The sequence below is a fragment of the Pangasianodon hypophthalmus genome, chromosome 7 (assembly GCF_027358585.1).
Source record: "Pangasianodon hypophthalmus isolate fPanHyp1 chromosome 7, fPanHyp1.pri, whole genome shotgun sequence".
NCBI classification, from domain to species: domain Eukaryota; kingdom Metazoa; phylum Chordata; class Actinopteri; order Siluriformes; family Pangasiidae; genus Pangasianodon; species Pangasianodon hypophthalmus.
The window spans coordinates 10,827,712-10,850,386 of NC_069716.1; the positions used below are offsets into that span (position 1 = coordinate 10,827,712).

At 39.7% G+C, this 22,675-nt stretch overlaps 1 protein-coding gene and 1 long non-coding RNA gene across 2 annotated transcripts in view; both read left to right on the forward strand.

Moving 5' to 3' along the window:
- Positions 1-22,675, forward strand: part of LOC113542791 (connector enhancer of kinase suppressor of ras 2) — a 141,848-nt gene that overhangs the window by 96,823 nt on the left and 22,350 nt on the right. The window contains exon 18 of the mRNA XM_026940553.3: positions 5,404-5,475. Coding sequence (XP_026796354.2) covers positions 5,404-5,475 — 72 coding nt within the window. The remainder of the gene's footprint in view (positions 1-5,403; positions 5,476-22,675) is intronic.
- LOC128318611 (uncharacterized) lies at positions 8,696-15,064 on the forward strand. The gene is made up of 4 exons (XR_008302022.1): positions 8,696-10,459; positions 10,849-10,994; positions 11,077-11,124; positions 11,232-15,064. It is a non-coding gene; the product is annotated as an uncharacterized LOC128318611 (long non-coding RNA).

Sequence of the window (22,675 nt, forward strand, 5' to 3'; positions counted from 1 at the left end):
CTGTTCTTCTCTACAGTAACTTTCCCATTCGATGAGGTATTCTAGTCTTCCATTCTTGTGACACGAGTTGAATATTGATTTGACAAGATAAGCTGGCTATCAATGTCCAGCGGTGCCAGTGGTGTCGTAGGGGGAATGTCAGTCGCCAGTGGTCCATGTATGATGTGTTTGAGGCGTGATATGGGGAATGAAGGTACTATTTGACAGTGTTGTGATAATTCAAGCTCATATGTGACCTCGTAGATTTGTTTCAGGATCTTGTACAGGCCTATGTATCTGGGGTTCAATATCTTACACCCTTGGGTGTTTCTCAAGTCCTTGGTGGCCAACCAAACTTGGTCCCTGGGTTGATATTTTTCCAGACAAAAGCTTACCTAACAATCTCTACCTCTCTCTCTCTCACTCTCGAGCTACACATGCTAATCCTGAGAGACCAGTGATCCTGACCCCTTCTGCTGTCTTGACCTGCCTGATCCATCCTGATGCCCTACTTCTGGTTGGAGTCCTCATTGGTTGGAGATCGCTCACTGCTGCTGGGGGTGGCCCCACATGGACAGCCTAAAGATCACTGGGATTGCTGGGGATGGTGTCACTTGGGAGCCATGGAGATGGCTTGGGGATCTCATATGGGGAGTTGTACTGTGATGGCTTGGGGCTGTGATTGCTTTGGGGGTTGCGGTTGCTGCGAGCAGTTTTGTACTCAGGTCTCCATCAGTGGACAGTGGATAAGTTCAACAAACTGGACTTCATGTGGAAACCACTTACTGCTTGCACAATTGCACTATTTGTCCATGTAGTACACAGTTATAGAAGGGATTTATTTATAATTGCACTATCTGTTGGCACCCAGATGAGGATAGGTTCTCTTCTGAGTCTGATTCCTCTCAAGGTTTCTTCCTTGTATCGTCTCAGGGGGTTTTTCCTTGCCAACATCACCTCTGGCTTGCTCATTAGGGATAAATTCACACATTTACAATTTATTTTGATTTAATTTATTTTGAATGTATTTATTTCTGTAAAGCTGCTTTGTGACAATGTCCATTGTTAAAAGCGCTATACAAATAAAATTGAATTGAATATTGTGGTGTTTCCCCTCAGTGTCATTCTGCATTCTTCTTATTTACTTGGGTCACTTCTTCTAGTCACCTGTGTGTGCTTTCCCAAACCTGTTTGCTCATTTTAAACCATTTATCTACTGCTGGTGAATTTGTGGGGTTGGCATTCCAGGGAAATAGAGGGGGCTCATAACTGAGCACACATTGGAAAGGGGCTGGTTGTGTCGCCGAGTGTCATAGGGAATTCAGGGTGTACTCAGACCACAGAAAAGACTGGGGCCAATCCTCCTGGTTCTTGCCACAGAAGGTTCTGAGGAAGCAGCTGATCTCCTCTTTGGCTCTTTCAACTTGATAACCTGAAGTTAGGCTTACCGTCACTCGTAAATTTTCCATAAAACTTGAAATCAGTGATGAATTCTACTGTGAGGTTGGACGATGGTTACTGTGGTGTGGGTAGGGGCATTTCCCTGCTGGTAATGTTCGAGGGACCTTGTGCACATGCAGTGAATGAAGAGATAGACAGGTGATAGGTTCTGTGCATGCCTGGGTGACCTGTAGCGGGAGAGGTATGTGCCCAGGTGATGAGTTTGTCCTGCAGGGCCATGGGCAAGAACTTCTTCTTTGGAGCACAGGAGATGGGGATTTGATGAGTCAGGGTGTGTGCTATCTCATGGTCAATGTCCCATGTGACGGCACCCATGAAGTGGGAAGGAGGGAGGAAGTTCTCTTTACTTCATTCTTTGGGATCAGCCGAATACAAATGGGACAGAGAATCTGCTTTAGTGTTCTTTGAGGCTGGTCTATACTAGATTGCGAAATGGAACCATGCAAAGAGCAAGGCCCAGCAGGCTTGGCGAGGGTAAAGAGGTTTGGCTGTTTTGAGATACTCAAGGTTCTTATGGTTGGTGAATATGATGAATAGATATGTGGCTCCCTCCAGCCAGTGACACCATTCCTCCAACACTAGTTTGACTGCCAACAGCTCTCTCTTCCTGATGTCGTAATTTTGCTCAGCTGGCGATAATTTTTTGGAGTAGAAAGCTGTGGAGTGAAGTTTAGGATTGTCCCCAAACTGCTGTGATAGGACGGCTCCCACTCCCATCTCAGAGGCATCTACTTCCACTATGAAAGGTTTTGAAGGATCAGGATGCTTAGGATCGGGGCTGTAGTGAAAGCACTTTTGAACTTGCTGAGGGCTCCCTTGGCTGTGCTGTTCCATGCCAGATGTTTAGGCCCCATGTCAAGGAGCAATGTCAGAGGGTGGGCAATGGAGCTAAAGCCTCGGATGAACTGCCAATAGAAATTCGCAAAGCCAAGAAACCTTTGCAGATCCTTGATCATTTTGGGTGTTGGCCACTCAGTCACAGCAGAAACATCTGATCCATAGTTACCCTTGAAGATGGGCTGATGATATCCCAGGAAGGAAATCTTGCACATATGGAATTCACATTTCTCTCTTTTAACCTACAATTGGTTCTGGAGCAGTCTATCAAGGCCTTGGACATGGAGAACATGGGTTTCTATGGAAGGGGAGTAAATCAGAATATCATCAATATAGGCAATGACAAATCTTCCAAGCATGTCCCTGAGAACATCACTGATTAGACATTGACATACTGAGGGCCCAATAGTTTGAGCAGTACTCAAAGTGTCCAGTGGTGGTGCTAAATGCTGTCTTCTACTCATTGCCCTCCCAGATGCAGACCAGAGTACATGCTCTGTGCAGATTGAGATTGAAGATTTTTGCAGAATGCAGCTTTTCTAGAGCTAGTCTCAGGCAGGAGCTCAACTGCACAGTCATACAGGTGGTGCGGTGGCAGACCACTGATCATGGTTTTGCTGAATACTTCTTTGAGATCCTGATATTCTGTGGGGATGTTCAACAATGCACTATTTTCTACTCTTCACTGTGGTTGATGCTAACAAGAGACGAGGTGCTTGGAAACAATGGTTGAGGCAGTGAGATGAACAGTGAGTGATTTCCTGATCTGTCCAGGACATTGGTGGGTTGTGTAGGTGCATCCAAGGGAACCCTAATATGATAGGTTGCTTAGAGGTAATGGTGACTAGAAATGATATGTGCTCCTGGTGCAGCATGCTGACTTGAAGGAGGAGTGGCTGGGTGCAGAGCGTGATAGTGCCATCTCCTACAGGTCCTCCGTCGATAACGTGGACGCATAGAGGGTGTTGTATAGGTTGAGTTGGCTGCTCCAATCACTGTTGGACTCCTCAATTATTCCCATGTCGGAGTCCCATGAAGTGGTCAGGTTTGCCACAGTAATAACAGCCTTTCTCTGTTATTCTCCTGTCATCTCTCCTGTTCGCCATTATTCAACTTGGTACGGCCCAGTTGCATGAGTTCAGCAAGGCCACTCATGACCTGAGAGGTCCAGTTTCCTCTGGGTGTTTGCTAGTTAAAAGCAGCTGATCTTGACATATTGCAAGATCAATCAGAGAGTCAGGGGTCATCTTGTCATCTCGGCAGGCCATTTCTGAGAGGATTTCCAGGTTAAGACCCTGACAGAAATTGGCTTTGAGGGCAGGATCATTCAACCCACTACCTGCAGCGAGGGTGTGGAATTCAAGGACGTACTCAGCCAATCCATTTGAACCTTGGGATATGGTGAGTAGTTGTTCTCTGATTTCCTTTCCGTCAGGTGAATGGTCAAAGACACATTGAAACAATTTGAAGTGATTGTAGGAGACCAGCTTCCCCCGACCCCAAAACCATACTACTGTGGCCCAGTTTAGTGCTTTGCCAGTGAGCAGGCTGATAATTTGATGGGTTTTTTTGTTCTGATAACCCCTCTTGGTTGGAGAAATGAGTATTGCAACAAAAAGCCCTTACATTTAGTGGTCTTCCCTGAGTTTTTGTCCAGCCAGGAAATAAGTGAACTTGCCGGTGTGGTTGGGGCACGTGGCGTAGCCAGGGTAGTGGAGAGTGTTTGTGAAATCAAATTCAGCTTAGAATGTAATTCAGCCAAGTGCTGTTGGTGCTCTCCTTCCAGTCGTCCTTGTGCAGTCATGGAGTTTCTCCAGTAATGTTATCCTGCTGCATCCATGATAATAGTAAAGCAATCTGTCATGAAATGTAGGTGAAGACGGATGCAAATGCAGTTTAAGGTTTTATTACGGGGCCTGGCAAACAAATCCAAAACAGTGTTTAAAAACGTTATCCAAAAACAATCAGTGAACATCAGTACTTGGGCAAAATCCAAAGTCACAATCAAGAGGCAAAACAAAGTCAAAACCAGAATAAAAATGCATGGAAATAAAGGCTTTGTAAGTTCAGGTAGATATACACTAAGCATTACTTCGCAGTGTGGAACTGAAGTCCCTATTAAAATCACCTGCCTAATACTGTGTAGGTCCCCCTTGTGTCAAAACAGCTCTGACCCATCAAGGCATGGACTCCACAAGACCTCTGAAGGTGTGCTGTGGTATCTGGCAACACGTTTTTAGCAGCAGATCCTTTAAGTCCTGTACGTTGCGCGATGGGGCCTCCATGGAATGGACTTGTTTGTCCAACATATTCCACAGGTGCTTGATTGTCTTGAGATCTGGGGAATTTGGAGGCCAAGTCAACACACTGAACTCTGTCATGTTCCTCCAACCATTTCTGAACAATCTTTGCAATGTGACAGGGCACATTATCCAGCTGAAATTCGCCACTGCCATTAGGGAATACCATGAAGGGTTGTATTTGGTCTGCAACAATGTTTAGGTAGGCGGTATGTGTCAAAGTAACATCCACATGATGTAAAAGAAAACATGATTCATCAGGCCAGGCGACCTTCTTCCACTGCACCATATTCCAGTTCTGATGCTCACATTCCCATTGTAGACACTTTCGGCAGTGGACAGAGGTCAGCTACGCAGCCCCATGTGCAGCAAGCAACAATGCACTGTGTGTTCTGCTGCCTAATGTATCCCAAACCTTGTCTAAACCACTACTTAGACTTGTTGTCATGGTTATATTTCCATGCACATCTATGAAAAGAATACACTACCTCCTAAACTTACCTCATGAAAACAAATAAGGGAAACACTGTAGAAATATTATGGGGTAACCTTGAATGAATAGAATTGCAGACATACACCATTAATTCACTTCAGACTACACTTACAAAACATGCGAATTACTGGTAGCAGTTTAAATAAATAGTTTGTGTAAAATAGTTTAACTAAATAGCTATTAACTAGTTTATGTGGAAAAAAGTTAACCATTTCTGGCATGTTATTGCTATCACTTTAGGTGCCCTGGTGCAGAACAAATAAAAATGCAATTCCGAGAGGAAATACTTCTCTGATCATGAAGAATGACCTCTCTCTCTGTTCTCTCTTCTAGTGCCTTCAAAGCTTGTCACACCAAAATTAAGAGCTTCTTCTTTGCCACAGACACTTTGGAGGAAATGAACAGGTAATACTGAGACACCTTTTCAACAACACAACCACCTATGTAAACCACCACAATGGATTTGAAATGAAGCAATCAAGATGTGATTGAAGTGTAGACTTTCAGCTTTAATTCAGGTGGTTTAACAAAAATATCGCAACGGTTTAGGAATTACAGCCATTTTTTAAATAGTCCCTATATTTTCAAAGGCTCAAAAGTAACTGGACAAAGAACATAAATATAAGGATTATTTTTTATACTTCTATTTTTTAATAAATAGATGCAAATCTTCTGCAGTCAATTCTGAAGCCTGGATCCCATGGGCATCACCCGTTGCTGAGTTTCCTCCCTTGAGATGCTTTGCCAGGCCTTTATTGCAGCTGCCTTCATTTGTTGTTTGTTTGTGGGTCTTTCTGTCTTTAGTTTTGTCTTCAGTAAGTGAAACGCATGCTCAATTGGGTTGAGGTCAGCCATTTAAGCACATTCCATTTCTTTGCCATAAGAAGCTCTTGGGTTGCTTTCATGGTATGTTTTGGGCCATTATCCATCTGTACTGTGAAGTGCCTGAGCATAAAGTATAGCTCTATACACTTCAGAATTCATCCTGCTACTTCTGTCAGCAGTAACATCAATAAACACCAGTGACCCAGTTCCATTGGCAGCCATATATGTCCATGCCATAACACTGCCTCCACCATGTTTGGCAGATGATGTGGTATGCTTTGGATCATGAGCCCTTCCTTTCCTTCTCCATACTCTTTTCTTCCCATCATTCTGGTACAAGTTAATCTTGGTTCCGCTTGATACCTCGTTGGGCTGCATATGGAGAGTTCCCATGAACAGCTACCAAATGCAAATTCAACCCTTGGAATCAACTCCAGACCTTTTATCTCCTTAATTTGTCGTGAAATAATGAGGGAACAGGCCACACCTGGCCATGAAACTGATTCAGTCAATTGTCCAATTACGTTTGAGCTTGTGAAAATGGAGAAACTATGTAAACAAAATGGCTCTAAGTCATTAATGCAATGGTTTTGAATTACAGCTGAAAGTTTACATGTCAGTCACATCTTGATTGTTTAATTTTAAATCCACTGTGGTGGTGTACAGAGGTAAAACTAAGAAAATTGTTTTGCTGTCCAAATGCTTGTGGACCTGACAGTAAAAAGCTGCAATGTCCTCCGTGGAGTCAGAACAGATTTTGTAACTGTGGTACCTAATGGCAGATTAGTTCAATGGCCTCCCATATGTGTTCTTGTTACAATGAAAAATCTCCTGACGTTAGGGGCTATCATTTACCCAGCACATGACATTCTTTCTCCAGCACAGGTTCCCAACCCTGGTCCTGAAGGATGCTTTCTTAGACCATTTAATGTTTTTCCTGCTCCCAACACACCTGATTCAATCATTCAGCTAATTAACAATCCTTGAATTGAAGTGGGTGTGGGGAAAAAAAAAACACTAAAATGTGCAGGACCAGTGTCTACTCCACGGGGATATTCCATGAAGCTAACTCGATAAACTAGGCTTATTTTAAGTCTGGCTAAATTCCATCAGTTTTGGTTCCACAAACAAAACTGTTCTTAAGCCATACTCAGTTACTATGGTAACATATGCTTTTGGAGAAACCTGCTTGGTTTCTTAAAAATATCTGGTTAGTTTTGAAGCTTAGTTTAACATGATGAATTCTTTTGGCCAAGCTTTGTGCTTTCGTAGTCCGATCGGGTGAAAACAATACTCAGAATCAATCATTCCAGTATGGTAAAGTGTACCATTTTGTCAAGACTGACTGGAAACCATTTTATTATGACAAGTTTTGTATTGCGGGGCACATCCTCATTTTGGACACACTGTTCCTTCATGGCAAGTTTAAACATTTATTTATTTACAGCATACTTATTCATGGCATCAGTAAATCACATTTCAAAAACAGAATTCTAAAAATCCATCTTCAACATACTCTATTCGGTTAGAGTATGAAGAGAATAGACTAAGTAAAATTAGACTAAGTAAAAAGACATTTAGCCTGAGTAACATACTATAATTTCTTACAGCAATAACAGCAGTGACAGGGTTTAGAAACTCTTTGATATTGTCCAAATTCATAACCAATCTTTTCTAAAATTCAGTGTGAACAGAATTAGTGAAATTCACAGTAAAAAAAAAAAAAAGGTAAGTAACAATTTTAGAATTTTTCTTTCAGTAGCAGCATACTGTAACACACGATTTTTAAAAAACACTTCCATCTCTAAAAAGACATCCATCCATCTCCAGAGACATCCATCTCTAAAAAATTACATGAACACAGTACACTAAGTTAAACAATGCCTGTGTATATGGGTGGACAGTGCAACCGGAATACAAAAGCGAGGCCAAAATCTCTGAGGCCCTCTAGTGGCAGTCAATGAATTGCATGTCAATTAATGCAGAAAAAGCCAAACTTACATTTATCATTTTTACAAGTTCAGTTGACCTTGATATTGCCCCCAATATTTTTCCTTATGATAAATGTGTTTTACAGGAGTTATCTGATGATAAATAAAATGGAGTGGTTATTGAGGTGATTGACAGTTTTGGATTGGGGTAGAAATGACAGTCAAGCCTCATCAACACACATAGTTTCCAAAACAGAACTGAAGCTCTTACTGAGATTGCAGCCCAGTGAACTTTAACATTTGTAAAACTTTGTACCAGAGATTTACAGTTTTGCCAGCTTTGACAGTTCTATAGAAAAGCCATTTCTTGTTCTGCTATTAACGTTAGCAGACCCTCATTGGGGAGTTCTTTGCAGTTTTTCTAGTATGATGTTCATTTTAATTCCTAAGCTAGCTTGTTGTGCTGTTATTATAACTAGAAAACCAACATGAGTGAAGTGATGGCATAAACCAAGGCAGATAACACTAGATAAATTTCATAATTTTCTATTCACTGTATAATGGTAGCGAACACTCCAAATAGCTTGGTGAGATTAGCCAGTCACTCCTTTTTAAACATATTCCACCAATAAAATGAGCAGAGCATGAAAGAGCACTTTTCCATTCAAATGGTGATAGTGGTATTGATGGTGCTGTTGTTGTTAGTGATGGTGTTGGTGACGGTGTTGGTGGTGATGATTGTGATGCTGATGGTGATGTTTGTGATGGTGTTGGTGATGCTGAAGGTGTTGGTGATAGTGCTGGAGATGATGTTGATGTTGGTGATGGTGATGATGGTGATGTTGGTGTTGGTGATGATGACGGTGATAGTGGTTTTGATGCAGCATTGAACTGAATAAAGTGCAGTAAACTGTGCAGGGATGAAACCTACCAAATGGGCTAAGCTGATAAGCTAAGGACAAATTTGTACAGTCTGATGGCTGCTGGGAGGAAGCATTCCCTTCTGCACCAGAGAAGAAGGAGCCTGCTGCACAGTGTACTCTGCAGAGCATTGACGTCTGCATGTAGTGGGTGTGTGGGTTCAGTCTTAGGGTCTCATTTGTGCGTACACACAAAAATTGGTCTGAAATGTATCCTCCCAGGCAGAAACTGGGATTTATAAAGAAATATTTGAAACTACTTGAAATAGAAAATGATGCATTGTCTATATCCCAGTGGTGTTTTTGGTATTGTTAGAAGACCACTCCAACTGTACAATAAGGTGAGAACATGTTTTTAGACACCACAAAGATTTCCTTGCAATGATGACTGGCTAATGACCCGATTTAAATTTCCAAGAGCCATTCTTTTGGTACTATGTGCTGACTTGGTCCCAGGTTTAGAGAGACCAACAAGCACCTGTCCACTTACAGGTCTTAACAACCCTTGGATGTTTCGGGGATATCTCAGCCATCCTTAAGCTCCATTATGTTAGTTGTATTGGTTGGTATAATTAAATTAACAGGTAGGTACATCGGAGTTCCTTACTCTGTAAGTGAAGAGGCCAATGTCAAAGCACAATTTGAAGCAATGTCCGGTTTCCCAAATGTAATCTGAAAATCGAAAGCAATTTAATCCTATAAATGAACAAGTAATTTTTATTCCCAAACCCACGTAGAAGAGAGGAGAGGCACTACAATGACACACACTCTTGCACACATTCACACGCCTGCGTAAAGCATGATGGAAATGCCAGAGTGGCTAATCAGGAGATCCAGGAGAATTCATGGTGGGCAATGTCAGTGTCATAACTTAGAACTACTTATGTAATGTTCCTTGTCTGTGGTGTGACAATGACCAGTATCCACAAAGACATGTGCCACTAACTAATGCTTTAATAAAGAGAACATGGTTGCTTAACTTGAGCCAATCACAGAGAGAAAGAGAGAGAGAGCGTGAGCCAAAAAAGAAGTAACTCCCAGTAACACGCAGCACTCTCCTATTACCATTCACCCAGTGCCCCCTAGTGTTGCTATTAAGCAAAAACATTATTAGTGCATAACAATACACTACATCCCCCTTTTCTTGTTAAACATTGTCCCCTGAAACAGCCACTATACACGTCATAACTCGTCATAAATCTCAAAAGTCTCCATAACAATCATAAAGAACTGTACTTAAATATTCAGTCACTTTCTAAGTACGCAATGTATTATACAGGGCTAAAAGCTTTAACAGATTTCCAAGGCACACAGTCTTTAGGTATGGCTCATGCAGTAGTCCTGAAACCTCACTGGAAATTTGACTACCTGACCACTCCTTGTGCAGGCAGTACCGGCATCATGTACAGGTTTAGCAGGTACTTCTTCAGTTTCCTCTTTATCAGGGGGAATCCTGGATGTTCCTTGAATTATGCTAATGTTTTCTTTTGGCCAAATTGTTAAACATGCACGCACACATTATCTTTTTTAGCTAGACTAGCCTGTCCCCACACAAACACTGGGAAAAAAAAGGAAAAAACAATATGGCAGAAACTCCTTATAAAGGCTAACACTTCCAGAATTTTTGGATTCCGGAAATCTGCCAAGAGATTTCACACCTTTGGAAATGTGAAGGCTCTGAAGCTCTCCTTCAGACCATGGACTTCTCAGCAGGTAAGAAGTTTATATTTTTAAAAATGTTAAAATCATTAAATTTTTATTGTGTTAGAATGTTTGTCATTATACATTTTGATATTATACAATATTTTAACATATGAAATATTCAGAAGGGTTCCAATTTCAACAGAGATGTTTGTCTACTTATCCGGTCATTTATATATTCTGGTATAGGTCTATACCTAAAAGTTTAATTTTCAATAAATTATATTATAGAGAAAGACCAAACTATGCTCATCTGATTCTAGTGTCTAGGAAATTGTAACAAATGATTGCAAACCTACTAGGTAATATCAATTTGTCTCTTAGAACTGTGTAATGAGCTAAAAGTTAACTGGTAAGTTAATAAGAGAATATTTCATTTGTTGACTCAATATTTTACACAGTGACGTTGTGATTATTTCTGATGATGAGTTTCCTGGAACATCCACACAAGGCCATTTGAATCCAAGGTCACTGGGGCATAACCATTCTATCCAAAGACCAATAGCCACCGTAGTACCACAGCCTAGAACAATATTGCAAACTACACGTAAGTCACAACAAAAAAGAATGAATATTTCATACTGTAAAGTCTTTCATTTATCATATGCATTTATATTTTTCGGATTTAGAAGTTGAAGACATCCCGATTATTAGTGATGATGAATCAAGTACTTCAGGTGAGATATTATATATATTTTGCCTTCTAATTCATTCTATTTTCACCCATCCATTCAGTGCAAAAAGCTCTCTTATACATTTTCTGTGACTTCCCTTTCTCTTTTAGATGTGAGCAATGCCAAAGATGATGGTAATATAGAACAAGAGGAGGAAAAGAAGAAGAAAATAACATCAGAGAAGTCGATAATGAACTAGAGATCAACACTGCATTGAAAGAATTCTTGCAGCTAAAGACTGCTTTATTGGAAAACTTTGGACATCTTGATAATACAATTCAAAATGGTCCAGGTAGGGAATTTGTTCCATCATTGTACATTACCCTCAAATCCTTGAATAGGTGTGTCACAGTGAACATAAAATTAATAAGAAAATTCTATGATCGATCTGGCACAGAAACGCCCGGAACAATTCAGTTACAAAAAAATTAGAACTGAAAATACTCCATCACTCCATGATTTCTGCTATGGTGAAAACCAGAGTTCTTCAAATAGTTTGTTACATAATTATCCGTACACAACTCTGAACCCATATTTAACTGATGTGGTCAACCAACTGAATGAAAGATTAATTCCGTCACACCAGGTCATTAGTCACAGTCCTAGTCAGAGTCCCAATACACTGGCAACTCAACATGACATATTCTATGATCTCAATCAAAGTCTGTTAAGATTACACAATAGCCTAAATGAACATTGTCATTCTGTACAATTAAAACCTGATTTAATCAAAGCAGTCAACCAGTTGAATGAAAATTCCAGCCAAAATTCCAGTCAAAATGTATCAAACACACTGGTGACTCCACATGACAACTGTTAAGGTTACAAAATAGAACAATGAACAAATGAAAAACAATGAAAATGAACAAAGCCATTCTATGCAGTTAAATCCAGTTTTAACAGATGCAAGGGAATCAGCTGAATGAAAGTTTGGCATTATTTCCTGAACATAACTTCAATATTGTCTCAACTCCAGAAATCACTCAGGAACATAGACCATTATCTCCTAAAGATTTGTTTTATGATCTGAAAGTCTTATGATTTTAAATGACAGTCTTTCTAACTTAATCAAGCCCCCTGCCATTGTTCCACAAAATTCAGGAATTGATAATGAGCATGACCCTTCACTATCTAATGTTCAGATGGAAGATGTTTTGTCTCCTAATAACCAAAATGTTCAATTAGATATTGATGAGGAAAACATGCCAGAATGCTGAAGCTGGCAATGGGTTAGATCCTATTATTAGAACAATTAATTGTGACAGATTTAATAACACAATGATTAGACGAAGAGTAAATTTTTCTTCGATCACTGATGTCAACAGCTTTGTGGAATTTTATAACTGTTTGAGATGTTAAACAGTATGATAGATGCGGCCAATGAAATATTTACACCAAACAATGTTGTTACAGTTGAAATCAGAGGTGATGTGCTTAATGCTTCATTGTGCATTCAATTAGTCAGTGGTGCCATTGCATTGCAATCTTTTCTGACCATGCTCGAAAATGCCATTCAGAGTAAACTTGAAATTTTTATGGACAATACCCTTGAAATAGTAATCCAAATAGCCCAACCTCCTCGAGGTGGTGCAGCTAGAAGGAAAACAGGTAATATATTCGGTTCAGAAGCTGTTCGGAAAAATATGAGACATCGCTAAACAAATCGCTAAACAAATCCAACAGGATGTGGGATTACCTGTAAACACTCCAGTCTCCTTTGCTGATGTATCGAGATTTGAGAAAGCTTTGAACTGTAAAATCATAATCATATACTGTTCTTCCAACAAAGCCAGATACTCTTTCTTTCAAACTAGCAAGACTCCCCATGAAAAAAAAAACAATTTACTTTTTCTTGCATGACAACCACTATTATGGGGTTAAAAATATCACTGGTCTTTTAGGATCAAGTTTTGTCTGTCGTTCCTATCAATCAGGATCTGGTATTTCATAGAAACACAAATGCGAATTTAGCTGCAATGTTTGTCATGATCCTGATTGGATCACCCTAACACCCTAAAGATTTATCTAGGTGTCCAGAGACCTAGATTGCCAGAGATTATGTAGATCACAAAATTGTTTTGACAGGCATAAAGTTGAGTTGACTGAACTTTAGTTGAGTGAAGGTGTATATTCTATGTGTGAATTGGGTTTCTACAGAAGTAAATGCAATTGTGTGATACCACAGCACCCGTTTAACTGGAAAAAAAAAGTGTGCTCTCAGGGGAAGTGCAAATTTTGTGGTGAACAAGTCGATACAGTTACTGAACATAGTTGTTTTATACAACCGGCTAAGGAAGAATACGTAGATGAGAAATATGAAATATGTGTTTTTTGATTTTGAGACTAGATAGGAAAAAGGAACTTGTATAGCTAATTTCTTATGCTGTTTTTATTTTCATCGAGAAGTGTGGGTGAGCGAAGGGGATGGATATGTCCATACCTTTTAAGAAGTTTAAGAGCCTTTTAAGAAGTCTATACACATACAGCTAGAGGGTACAAATCATTTAGTGAAAGAAGGACTCACACCTGATATAGCGCAAGGTGGTAAAATTTTGTGTTCACCGATTCTGAGTTTTGTCAGTCCTACACTGATAGCCTATCATTCTTACCCAAGAAGCTAAGCAGGATCCCAAAAGCCATGGGATTTTCAGAAAAAAAAACAAAGGTTATTTTCCCCATTTCTGGAACACCTAAGAACATGAGGACTATGTAGGCCCATAACCTGAGCCTATTTTTATGGTGCAGATAGCCTGATACCTAAAGAAAGAGAAGAATTTTTCAAATGGTACAGAACTGTTTCTGACAAAGTCTTTGATTTCAAGAAAGAGATGGCCGAATACTATCAACATTTTGAGAAAGGGCTGTTTAACCTTCAGAAATGAAATTCTGAAAAGTATAAATGGTGATCCTTTTAAATGCCTAACAATTGAGTCTGTCTACATGAAAATCTTTAGAACCAAATTCTTTCCTAAAAACACTTTAGCTATTCCACCATTTGATAATTACATCAGCAGACAGAAATCTTTCTCAACACCTTCCATATAATGGCTCAAATACACAAAAAACCTACCCATTCAACATATGCTGAATGATAATGAAGCTAGGTTTGGTAACTATTTTATAGATGGTTACTGTGCAGTTGGTCAGACACACAAGGCTTTTGAGTTTCTTGGTTGTTTTTATCACGGTGGTCTTACAAGCGAACTAGATGATCAAATTGTAGAATTCGTAAGTGCTGCCACTAAAACCTATGCTTACAAACTTATAAAAGGAAAAACAACTATGAAAACTAAAGACATTACTTTAAATTATGTCAAATCTGAAGCTGTCCATTTGAAATCTCTGATGGACCAGGTGGATGAACATGTGAAAAATCTGGATCAAACCAGTCAACTTATAACACCACATAACCAATTGTGCGAGATAAAAAGGGTTTTCATATCACTGTTAAAAAGATTCAGGGTTGTGTACGATAAGCATGTTTTATTACTTGAACTTTTTTTTTTTTTTTGAAAAAAAAAAAACATTTTTTGAACATTAGTATTGGAAAATATGAATGTGTCTGCTTTTGACGAGAGGATGCAATTTCCCTTTTCATGTATCGTATGTGGACCAAGTAATAGTGGAAAATCATATTTTATCAAAATGTTGTTGGAAAAATGTAAAGAGGTATTGTCAATAGTTCCCAAAAACATTGCTTGTTATAGGTGCTGCCAACCTCTGTATGATGAATTGATGACCAGATATATAAATATACATTTTCATCAAGGAATCCCTGAATCTTTGTGTGGTGATGAACTATTTCCCCCAAAGAAAACTTATTGGTAATTTTGATGGAATCTGCCAGTAAAAATGATGAAGTAGAAAAGGCTTTTACAAAATACACCAACCACATAAATCTGAGCATCATCTATCTTGTTCAAAACCTGTTTTTTTTTTCAAGGCAAGACTAGTAGAATGATCAACCTGAACACCAAATACATGGTTCTTTTCAAAAACCTAGAGACAAATTACAGATCAGCAGATCAAAAGTATCTGGGTAACAGCAATACTTTTTAGAATGTTTTGAAGATACCGCCACTAGACCTTATGGATGTTTATTTGTTGACCTGAAAGCACAAACACCAGAAGAGCTCCGTCTCCAGTCAGAGCTGTTTCCAGCCCTGGCTGTATATGTTCCAAAGAAGAAAAACTATCAAAGGAGCTCACGTGGTTGATTTGCTTAAGAATCTCACGGCCCCTCATAAAGTATCTGATGATCGGAGAGCTTTAGGATGGAAAGGATTACAGACTGTATCTAGCCTAAATATATCCTTTTCAGCAATACCTAATGGGGGTGTTTGACACAAAATATCTGACATAAAAATATCTAAACATCCATACCCTCTGACATCCTTCTCTCAACTTGTTTCCCCTTCTTCACCCCTAAAAGCCTATGATTTTTACCCCTGAGCTACTACTCTTAGCCATTCTGTCTGGTTTGATTTTTGAAATGGCTGACAATGGACTATGATTGTTGTTTTATTTTGTTACCATTTATTTCAATAAAATAACTTTGCATAAACAATTTTCTCGTGACTCGTAATTTAATATTCCACTACACATACAATTCAAACATATCTAAAGAGTTAACACATTGTACCCAAGTAAATGATTGCTTTGTATTTATCCTAGAGTACTTTTTTAACAAAAGACAACCATATTTTCATGTCTATTTATATCTTTGCTATACATAGACATAATATGATTAAATGAATAACATTTAGCTCTGTGACACAGAAAAAACACAGTGGTGCTTGCCGCCAACTGAGGTAAAATTTTGAACTTGTACAAGGTTATGTTTTATTTTGCAAGAGTTCTTTGTCAAAAAATAATTGAGTGAGAAAAGCGTTTGTAGTCTGGTAGGTTTCCGTACAAGTCAAAAAACTCTCTGGAGGTTTCATCAAGGCATAAAGCTAGCCAGTGCTCGGCCGGCATCTGTCTTGGATATGTATTCACAATGAACAAAATATTTTAGCTATTTCAGGACAAATTTTCATAACATCTGTTAGTTCTCTGGTATCCATGTGTTACTGGAATTTGCAGAGCACATTTCTTCGATTATTTATTTCTAGAATACTCTCAAAACTGATGTGCACAGTTCCAAACAGTTCTGAGTTCCAAACACATATTCCCTGATCTTATTAACGACAAATGTTGCCCGCAATCGTCAGCCGTATTCAGGTTGAATGCAAATCAAGTATAACTGTTCAGGTACTCTCCTCTGTTTATTGCCAAAGCCTGATCCTTTAGCTGCTTTCCTGATACTAAAATTAAAAAATGGATTTCATGGACCACATTACAGGACTGAAATGTGGTCCATGAAATCCATTTTTTAAACGGTTTTGCAGGATATTGAGTACCATCTACTTAGAGTGCAATGAATTCTGCATCGTAATGTGTAAAATTATAAGGGTTTTTTTTTGTATGATCCACTGAAGGCATCATTGTCTACCATCCCAAAATAATGGTTTTAGGTAACGGTCCAAGGAAAAGATTCTCTTGTGAACAAATGCAGCTCCCTGCAGCTACACTGAAGGTCTTCATGCAGACTCTTTCGATAGGGTACTTAGTGGTGGCAGTAAAGAGTGCTTGCGCTTGACCGAGTTTTACTAATGAAGAGATACTGTAGATACTTTCTTCACAGAAAGTGTTGAGTATTTTTAGAACGAAATTTGCATTTCCTTCCTTTATCAATCAAAATTCATCTTTACTGCAAACAATTTTAATCCACAAATTGATTTTTTTTTTAAACATTTTTTACAATTGTTTGTCCTGCAAATGAGTGAATGCGTCCAATCAGGTCAAAGTTGGTGCTTTCAGCACTGAATCTGGCCCTTTAGTTTCAACCTTCTGGATCAGTGGCAGTCACGTGCCCTGCAGTGTTTTGTAGTATAGTCTGGTGCAAAAATGTTTTTCCAGGGTATCTTTTCCATAGTTGAGAAGACATTCAAAGGTAGCGCGATATGAGTATGTACTGCTAGATTGAGAAATTAGGTGATCCCTGAGCATGACATCCACTTGTGAAAAAAGCGATGGTATAGGATAATTAACAACAATTTCAGAGCTCATTTATACATCACACGGGAGTCTTGGGAGAAGGTGGGGTTTCTGCTCAGCCTTGAAGGAATAGTAAAATGATGACCTTGGAAGAGATCATCTAGTCTTACTTTTTTCTGCTGTTACTTTATTTTTCCCCAATTTTTGGAATAATTCATCGATTTGTTTAAAGTAGCAAAGTTCTTGTGCCATCTGGTTCGTTCATACCTCACTTCGCAATTATCTTTGTTATCAGATGCGCAGTCACCGGTAATAGTAGCAGAACAGTGCAGTGAAACCTGGTTCTTGGAGAAATTTGTTGCTCCGATGTGATATGTGCTGTGGAGATGTACTGCTTCTCCATTTATGCCTGTAGGTCTCTGGTGAAACAAAATCCATGCTAATAATGTAGGCAAAGACCTTACACCATTAACAGAACTTTTTCCAGTTACACTGATCAAAAGTTACTGTCTCAGTAGCACTGCTCCTGTGGATGTGACCTAGTAGAGACAACTTGAAAAGCATGACTCCTTTTTCTGCATTGAAAAGAAATCTGGCTATACAGCCATTTGACATTTGACCCAATATTGAATTCTTTCATGCTCTAAAATTTGTTTCAAATCTTCCCAAATTTAACCTTTTTCAGTGTATCTGGACTAGCGGCTATAGTTGAACACTCAAAGAATCAACGTTATTCCACATCCAGAGAGAGAAAGTATTTGAAGGTGTTGGTATTGAAAGTATTTAAAGAATCTTCTCTCTTGCTCTCACTATATATATACACACCCACAGTGACACAATTTGTGGGGGGCATTCACTTACACGTTTTTAACAACTGAGTTTTAAATGCATACAGATTTTCAGTAGGATCCTGTCATCATTAACCTTTGACAAATAAATACCATTCGTGAAGACATCATTTTAGAGAAAGAGAAGTTATGTGTGTGTGTGTGTCTGTGTGATTAACGTTCATTTACACATTTGTTTTTTAACATCTGAGTTTTTCAGTGGAATCCTATCATCATTAACCTTTGACATAAACATAACATACTTGATGACTTTATTATTTTCAATGGAGGGAGACTTTGGTTCATGCCTTTTTGATCCAACAACACCTGTTTGCCATCCCTTTGTGGTTTCCATGTGAATTGTGCTCCCTGCTTGTAGCACTGGCAGAATTTTTGCTACTCTGTTGTAGTATTGCTCTTGTTTTCTCTGCAAAGCTGTAAGTGCTACATGAACACCTCCAGGGATACCTGGTTGAAGGGCTATGCTGGCTGCTGGTAAGGTGCTCCTGAGAACTTGCCCCATAAGAATCTGTGCTGGTGAGTATGCCAAATCATTTCATTTCATAACTAGAAAACGGCACATGGTTGCAGACTAGCTCCTTTGGAATGCCATACCTGGCGAACACTGCCTTTATTTTGTCAATGACTGTGTGCTGATTTATCTCTGATATTCAATCCCTCAGGAAACTTTGACATGTAATCAGCAATCAGAAGAAATGCCTGACCTCTGATTTCCAAGATGTCTGCAGCCACTTTCAGCCAAGGAAGCTCTGGGATCTCATGAGGAATGAGTGGCTGTTTCTGGTTTCTGGGCTGGAACTGCTGGCATGTTGGGCATGTTTCAACCATTTGCCCTATGTGCTTGGTCATTCCAGGCCAATACAGAAACTTTCTGGCACGTGCTTTTGAGCGCTGTATTCCTTGGTGAGCAACATGTTGCTTCTGCAACATCACTGATCTCATTGCCTCAGGAATGATTCTGTCTGATGCCATTAGTAACCTATTCTTTACAGCTGTTGTATGTCTGATGGGCCAGTACTGCTGGATTAAGTGGTCAAGCTGAATTCTGTATTTCGGCCAGCCATTTTAATGTTTTTGTTAGTGTTTGCAGTGTGCTGTCTTTCGCGGTAGCATCCTTGAGCATTTCATCACTGATGACTTATGTTGCCTCAAGCTCATATAAGTCATATCTCTGTATCTCTAAGAGCATAAGAGCTAGAGTCTTGAGGGTGCCTTGAATAGTGTCTTCTTGAGAATAGCCTCCAGTGGCTTATGGTCTGACTGAACATTCACCCTGTGCCCATACACATGGTGGAATTTCTTAACAGAAAAAACAATTGCCATCAGCTCCTTTTCAATCTGTGTGTAATACTGTTCCATGTCGGTTAGAGCCCTTGATGCATACGGTTGTCCCTCCTGCAGCAAACATGCCCCCATCTGTTTGAATAGTGAGCAGAACATCGGAATCATAATGCCTGAGAATTGGTATGTTGGTCAGCACTGTTTTGAGTGTAGCCAGTGCCTTGTCATGCCTAGTTTGAAAGTGCCATGCCACGTCCTTGTGATTTAGTTGTCTGAGTGGAGCTGTGAGCGATGCCTCACCAGGGGCGAATGGGGCCAGGTACCTTACCAGGCCAAGAAGGCGCTGCAGTCCTTGCTTGTCTATGGAAGCAGGCATGTTCACTACTGCTTGTATTTCACCTTCGTCTTCCTTCACCCCCTGTGGTGTGATCATATGACCCATAAACTGGACTGTATTCACTTTGTACTGAATCTTGTCAGGATTAAATTTCACATTGAGCTGCTTTTCTCCAAAACTCTAGCCATAATCTCACGTTCTTGTTCAGTTGCAGCGGTCATGATCATATAGTCAGCCACAATATGCACACCCTCTATCACCAAATGTTTTGCTGTTGTGCTGCTGGAAAACTTCACTGGAAGACTTGACAGGAATGAAGACTCAGTGTCATGCCTGATCTGCCAATAGCCATCCTTTTCATCCAAGATGGAGAAAACCTTCTTTACAGCAAGTTTACACAGGTCACAAGGATCCAGACACACCTGTAATGACCCATTCTTTTTCTCAGTGACAACGAGGCTGTTGACCAAAGGAGTGGGCTGAGTGACTGGGGCTATGATGTCTGCCTGTGGTTGCTGGTCCAGTGTACTTTTTTAGCCTGTTCTTCACTGTTAAGGGAATTTTTCTGCAACTGTGAATGATAGGGGGAACCTTTGGATCAACATGTATGTGATTCTCAAGCTGACCCAATCCTTCAAAGACTGTGGGGTATTGAGCTATCAGCTCTTATTTAGAGGAGAGATGCTTGGTATCAACAGTCTCAATTCTGTAACTGCAGCTTTTCACATGCTTACTTCCCCAGTATTGGTATGGATGAATGCCTGGTGACATAAAAGGGTAGACAGACTTGCACTTTGGGAGTGACACACTGCAGCTTGGTTAAACCATCTGGCTTTAGTTGTGCCCCGCCATATGCTACCAGCATGGTAGAGGTAGGTTGCAGCTGCACTGGTCACTGAAGGGTATGGGAAGTATCCCGGGGCAGGATCTTTGCTTCAGCTCCTGTATCCAACTTGAATCTCACTGAAGTGCTCTCAGTGTCAATGTCTGTGTAGCATGCTTTTGCAGCACTTGGTGTCTGGTTCACTTCTACAGACCCAATGAGCAATGCATCCACTTTGACATGTTTTTTGTATTTTGATCTTGCATCTTTTTTGTCATACCTACACATTTTTACACATCACCTAAGTGATTTTGTTTACCAAAGTTGTGCAATGTTGCTCAAGAGGTGGACATTGATGTGGCTGATGTGATTTTCCCCATTTTTTGCACATGACTGTGTCTGAATTTTTTGTTGTTGAGTTATTGCCTTTTCATATTTCTTGCTTTGCTTTATGTCTCTGCGTTTTTTTTGTATGCAATGCACTGTTTTATTTTGCTCTCTTTTTACTCTTTTATTTTATTTTTATCCTGGCTGCCTCAGCTGCTCTGCAAATATCAACAGCTTTCTCAAGAGTAAGGTCCACTTCTCTTAAAAGTCTCTCTTTTAGGCGATGGTCATTAATACTGAACACAGTCTTGTCTCTTTCTCAGATTCTGTTGAGCCAACCTCAATCTTTGCTTTTCTGTTTCAACTCAGTCACAAATTTGTCAGTGCTGACTGAGTTAGGAATGGGCCCAGAACTGGTGCCTCTTGAAAACAACATTCTTTTTTGGCAAGCAATACTTCTCAAATGCAGCTATTACATGATCCACTCATAAATCCTCCTCATCTGACTCAATAGACAGCATTTTGTACACTTCTAAGGCTTCCTCTCCTAATGCGTGGAGTAGAATGGCTATTTTTGCAATCTTTTCACCTTTGGAGTCTGATCCTGTTGCAGTCATGTAAATGTTAAATCACTGAGTCCATCTCCTCCAGTTCTCTCCAATGTTCCCTGATAAAATTAGTGGGGAAGGCAGTCTGAACTGGTCCATAGTTGGTGGCTGTTTTTTGAATTATTTACTTTCCTTTTTCTTTTGAATATTTCATGTTTGAAGACTCCCTTTAGTTAACAATGCAAAGAAATGCTCAATATCCTCCATCCTGCTTCTGACACCATGTAATGTTCCTTGTCTGTGGTGCGACAATGACCAGTATCCCCAAAAACATGTGCCACTAACTATTGCTTTAATTAAGAGAACATGGTTGCGTAACTTCAGCCCAGCAAAGAGAGAGAGAGAGAGAGAGAGGCAAGAAAGAAGTAACTCCCAGTAACACGCAGCATTCCCCAAATACCTGTCACCCAGCACCCTCTAGTGTTGCTATTAAGAAATGGCATTTAGTGCATAACACAATACACTACACAGGCAGCTTCACTATACAACTTCCTATTCACATTCCCCAATATTCCTCTTTTTTGCTTTTCTCTCTGCTATTGTCAATGGTACCTCACTCAGAAAGAATGGGACACTCTACATTTAAATATATATGAGGTCATTTGCATTGACCATTTATGGATATTTGTGGGCAGTACCCAGGGAGTATCCTGGAGAAGAGGCCTTCTGACTTACACATGGAAGACTGTGATTTATAAAGCAGAAACAGTGTGCAGGTGTGTATACGCAAGGTTTTATAAATCAGATTTTTTTGTGTGTGTCCATCTAATTTCCAGGTTTTTGTGTGCATGTACACTTTCACTCTGGAATCCAGGCCAGGTTTTATGAATGAGGCCCCTGATTACTGAAAGCCTGGCTGAGAGCCACTCCAGTCTGAGCCCCAAGGGCCTCATTTATAAAACTTTGCACGGATTCCAGGGTGAAAGTGTGCATAAAAACAAAAAACATGAAATTGTATGCGCACACCTGCAGGCCATTTCTGCCTGTATGTATTTATTATGGAGCTGCATTATTGGAGATGAAGTGCTATGTGTGAGTGCAGTGATTTGCACATTTAGCTGTAATTGTTCAATTTTTTTTCCAATTCAATTTATTTGTATAGCACTTTTAACAATGGACACTGTCATAAAGCAGCTTTACAGAAATATATAAACTTGGGATATAAATTCTTGGGAATTGCAGTCCTAAAGCTATCATAGCAATTGTATTCCTAAGCCATGGTAGCAAAACTGTTCATATCAATTGAAGTCCAAAGGCATCTTCATGGTTTCTGAGTGGTACCATCCACAGT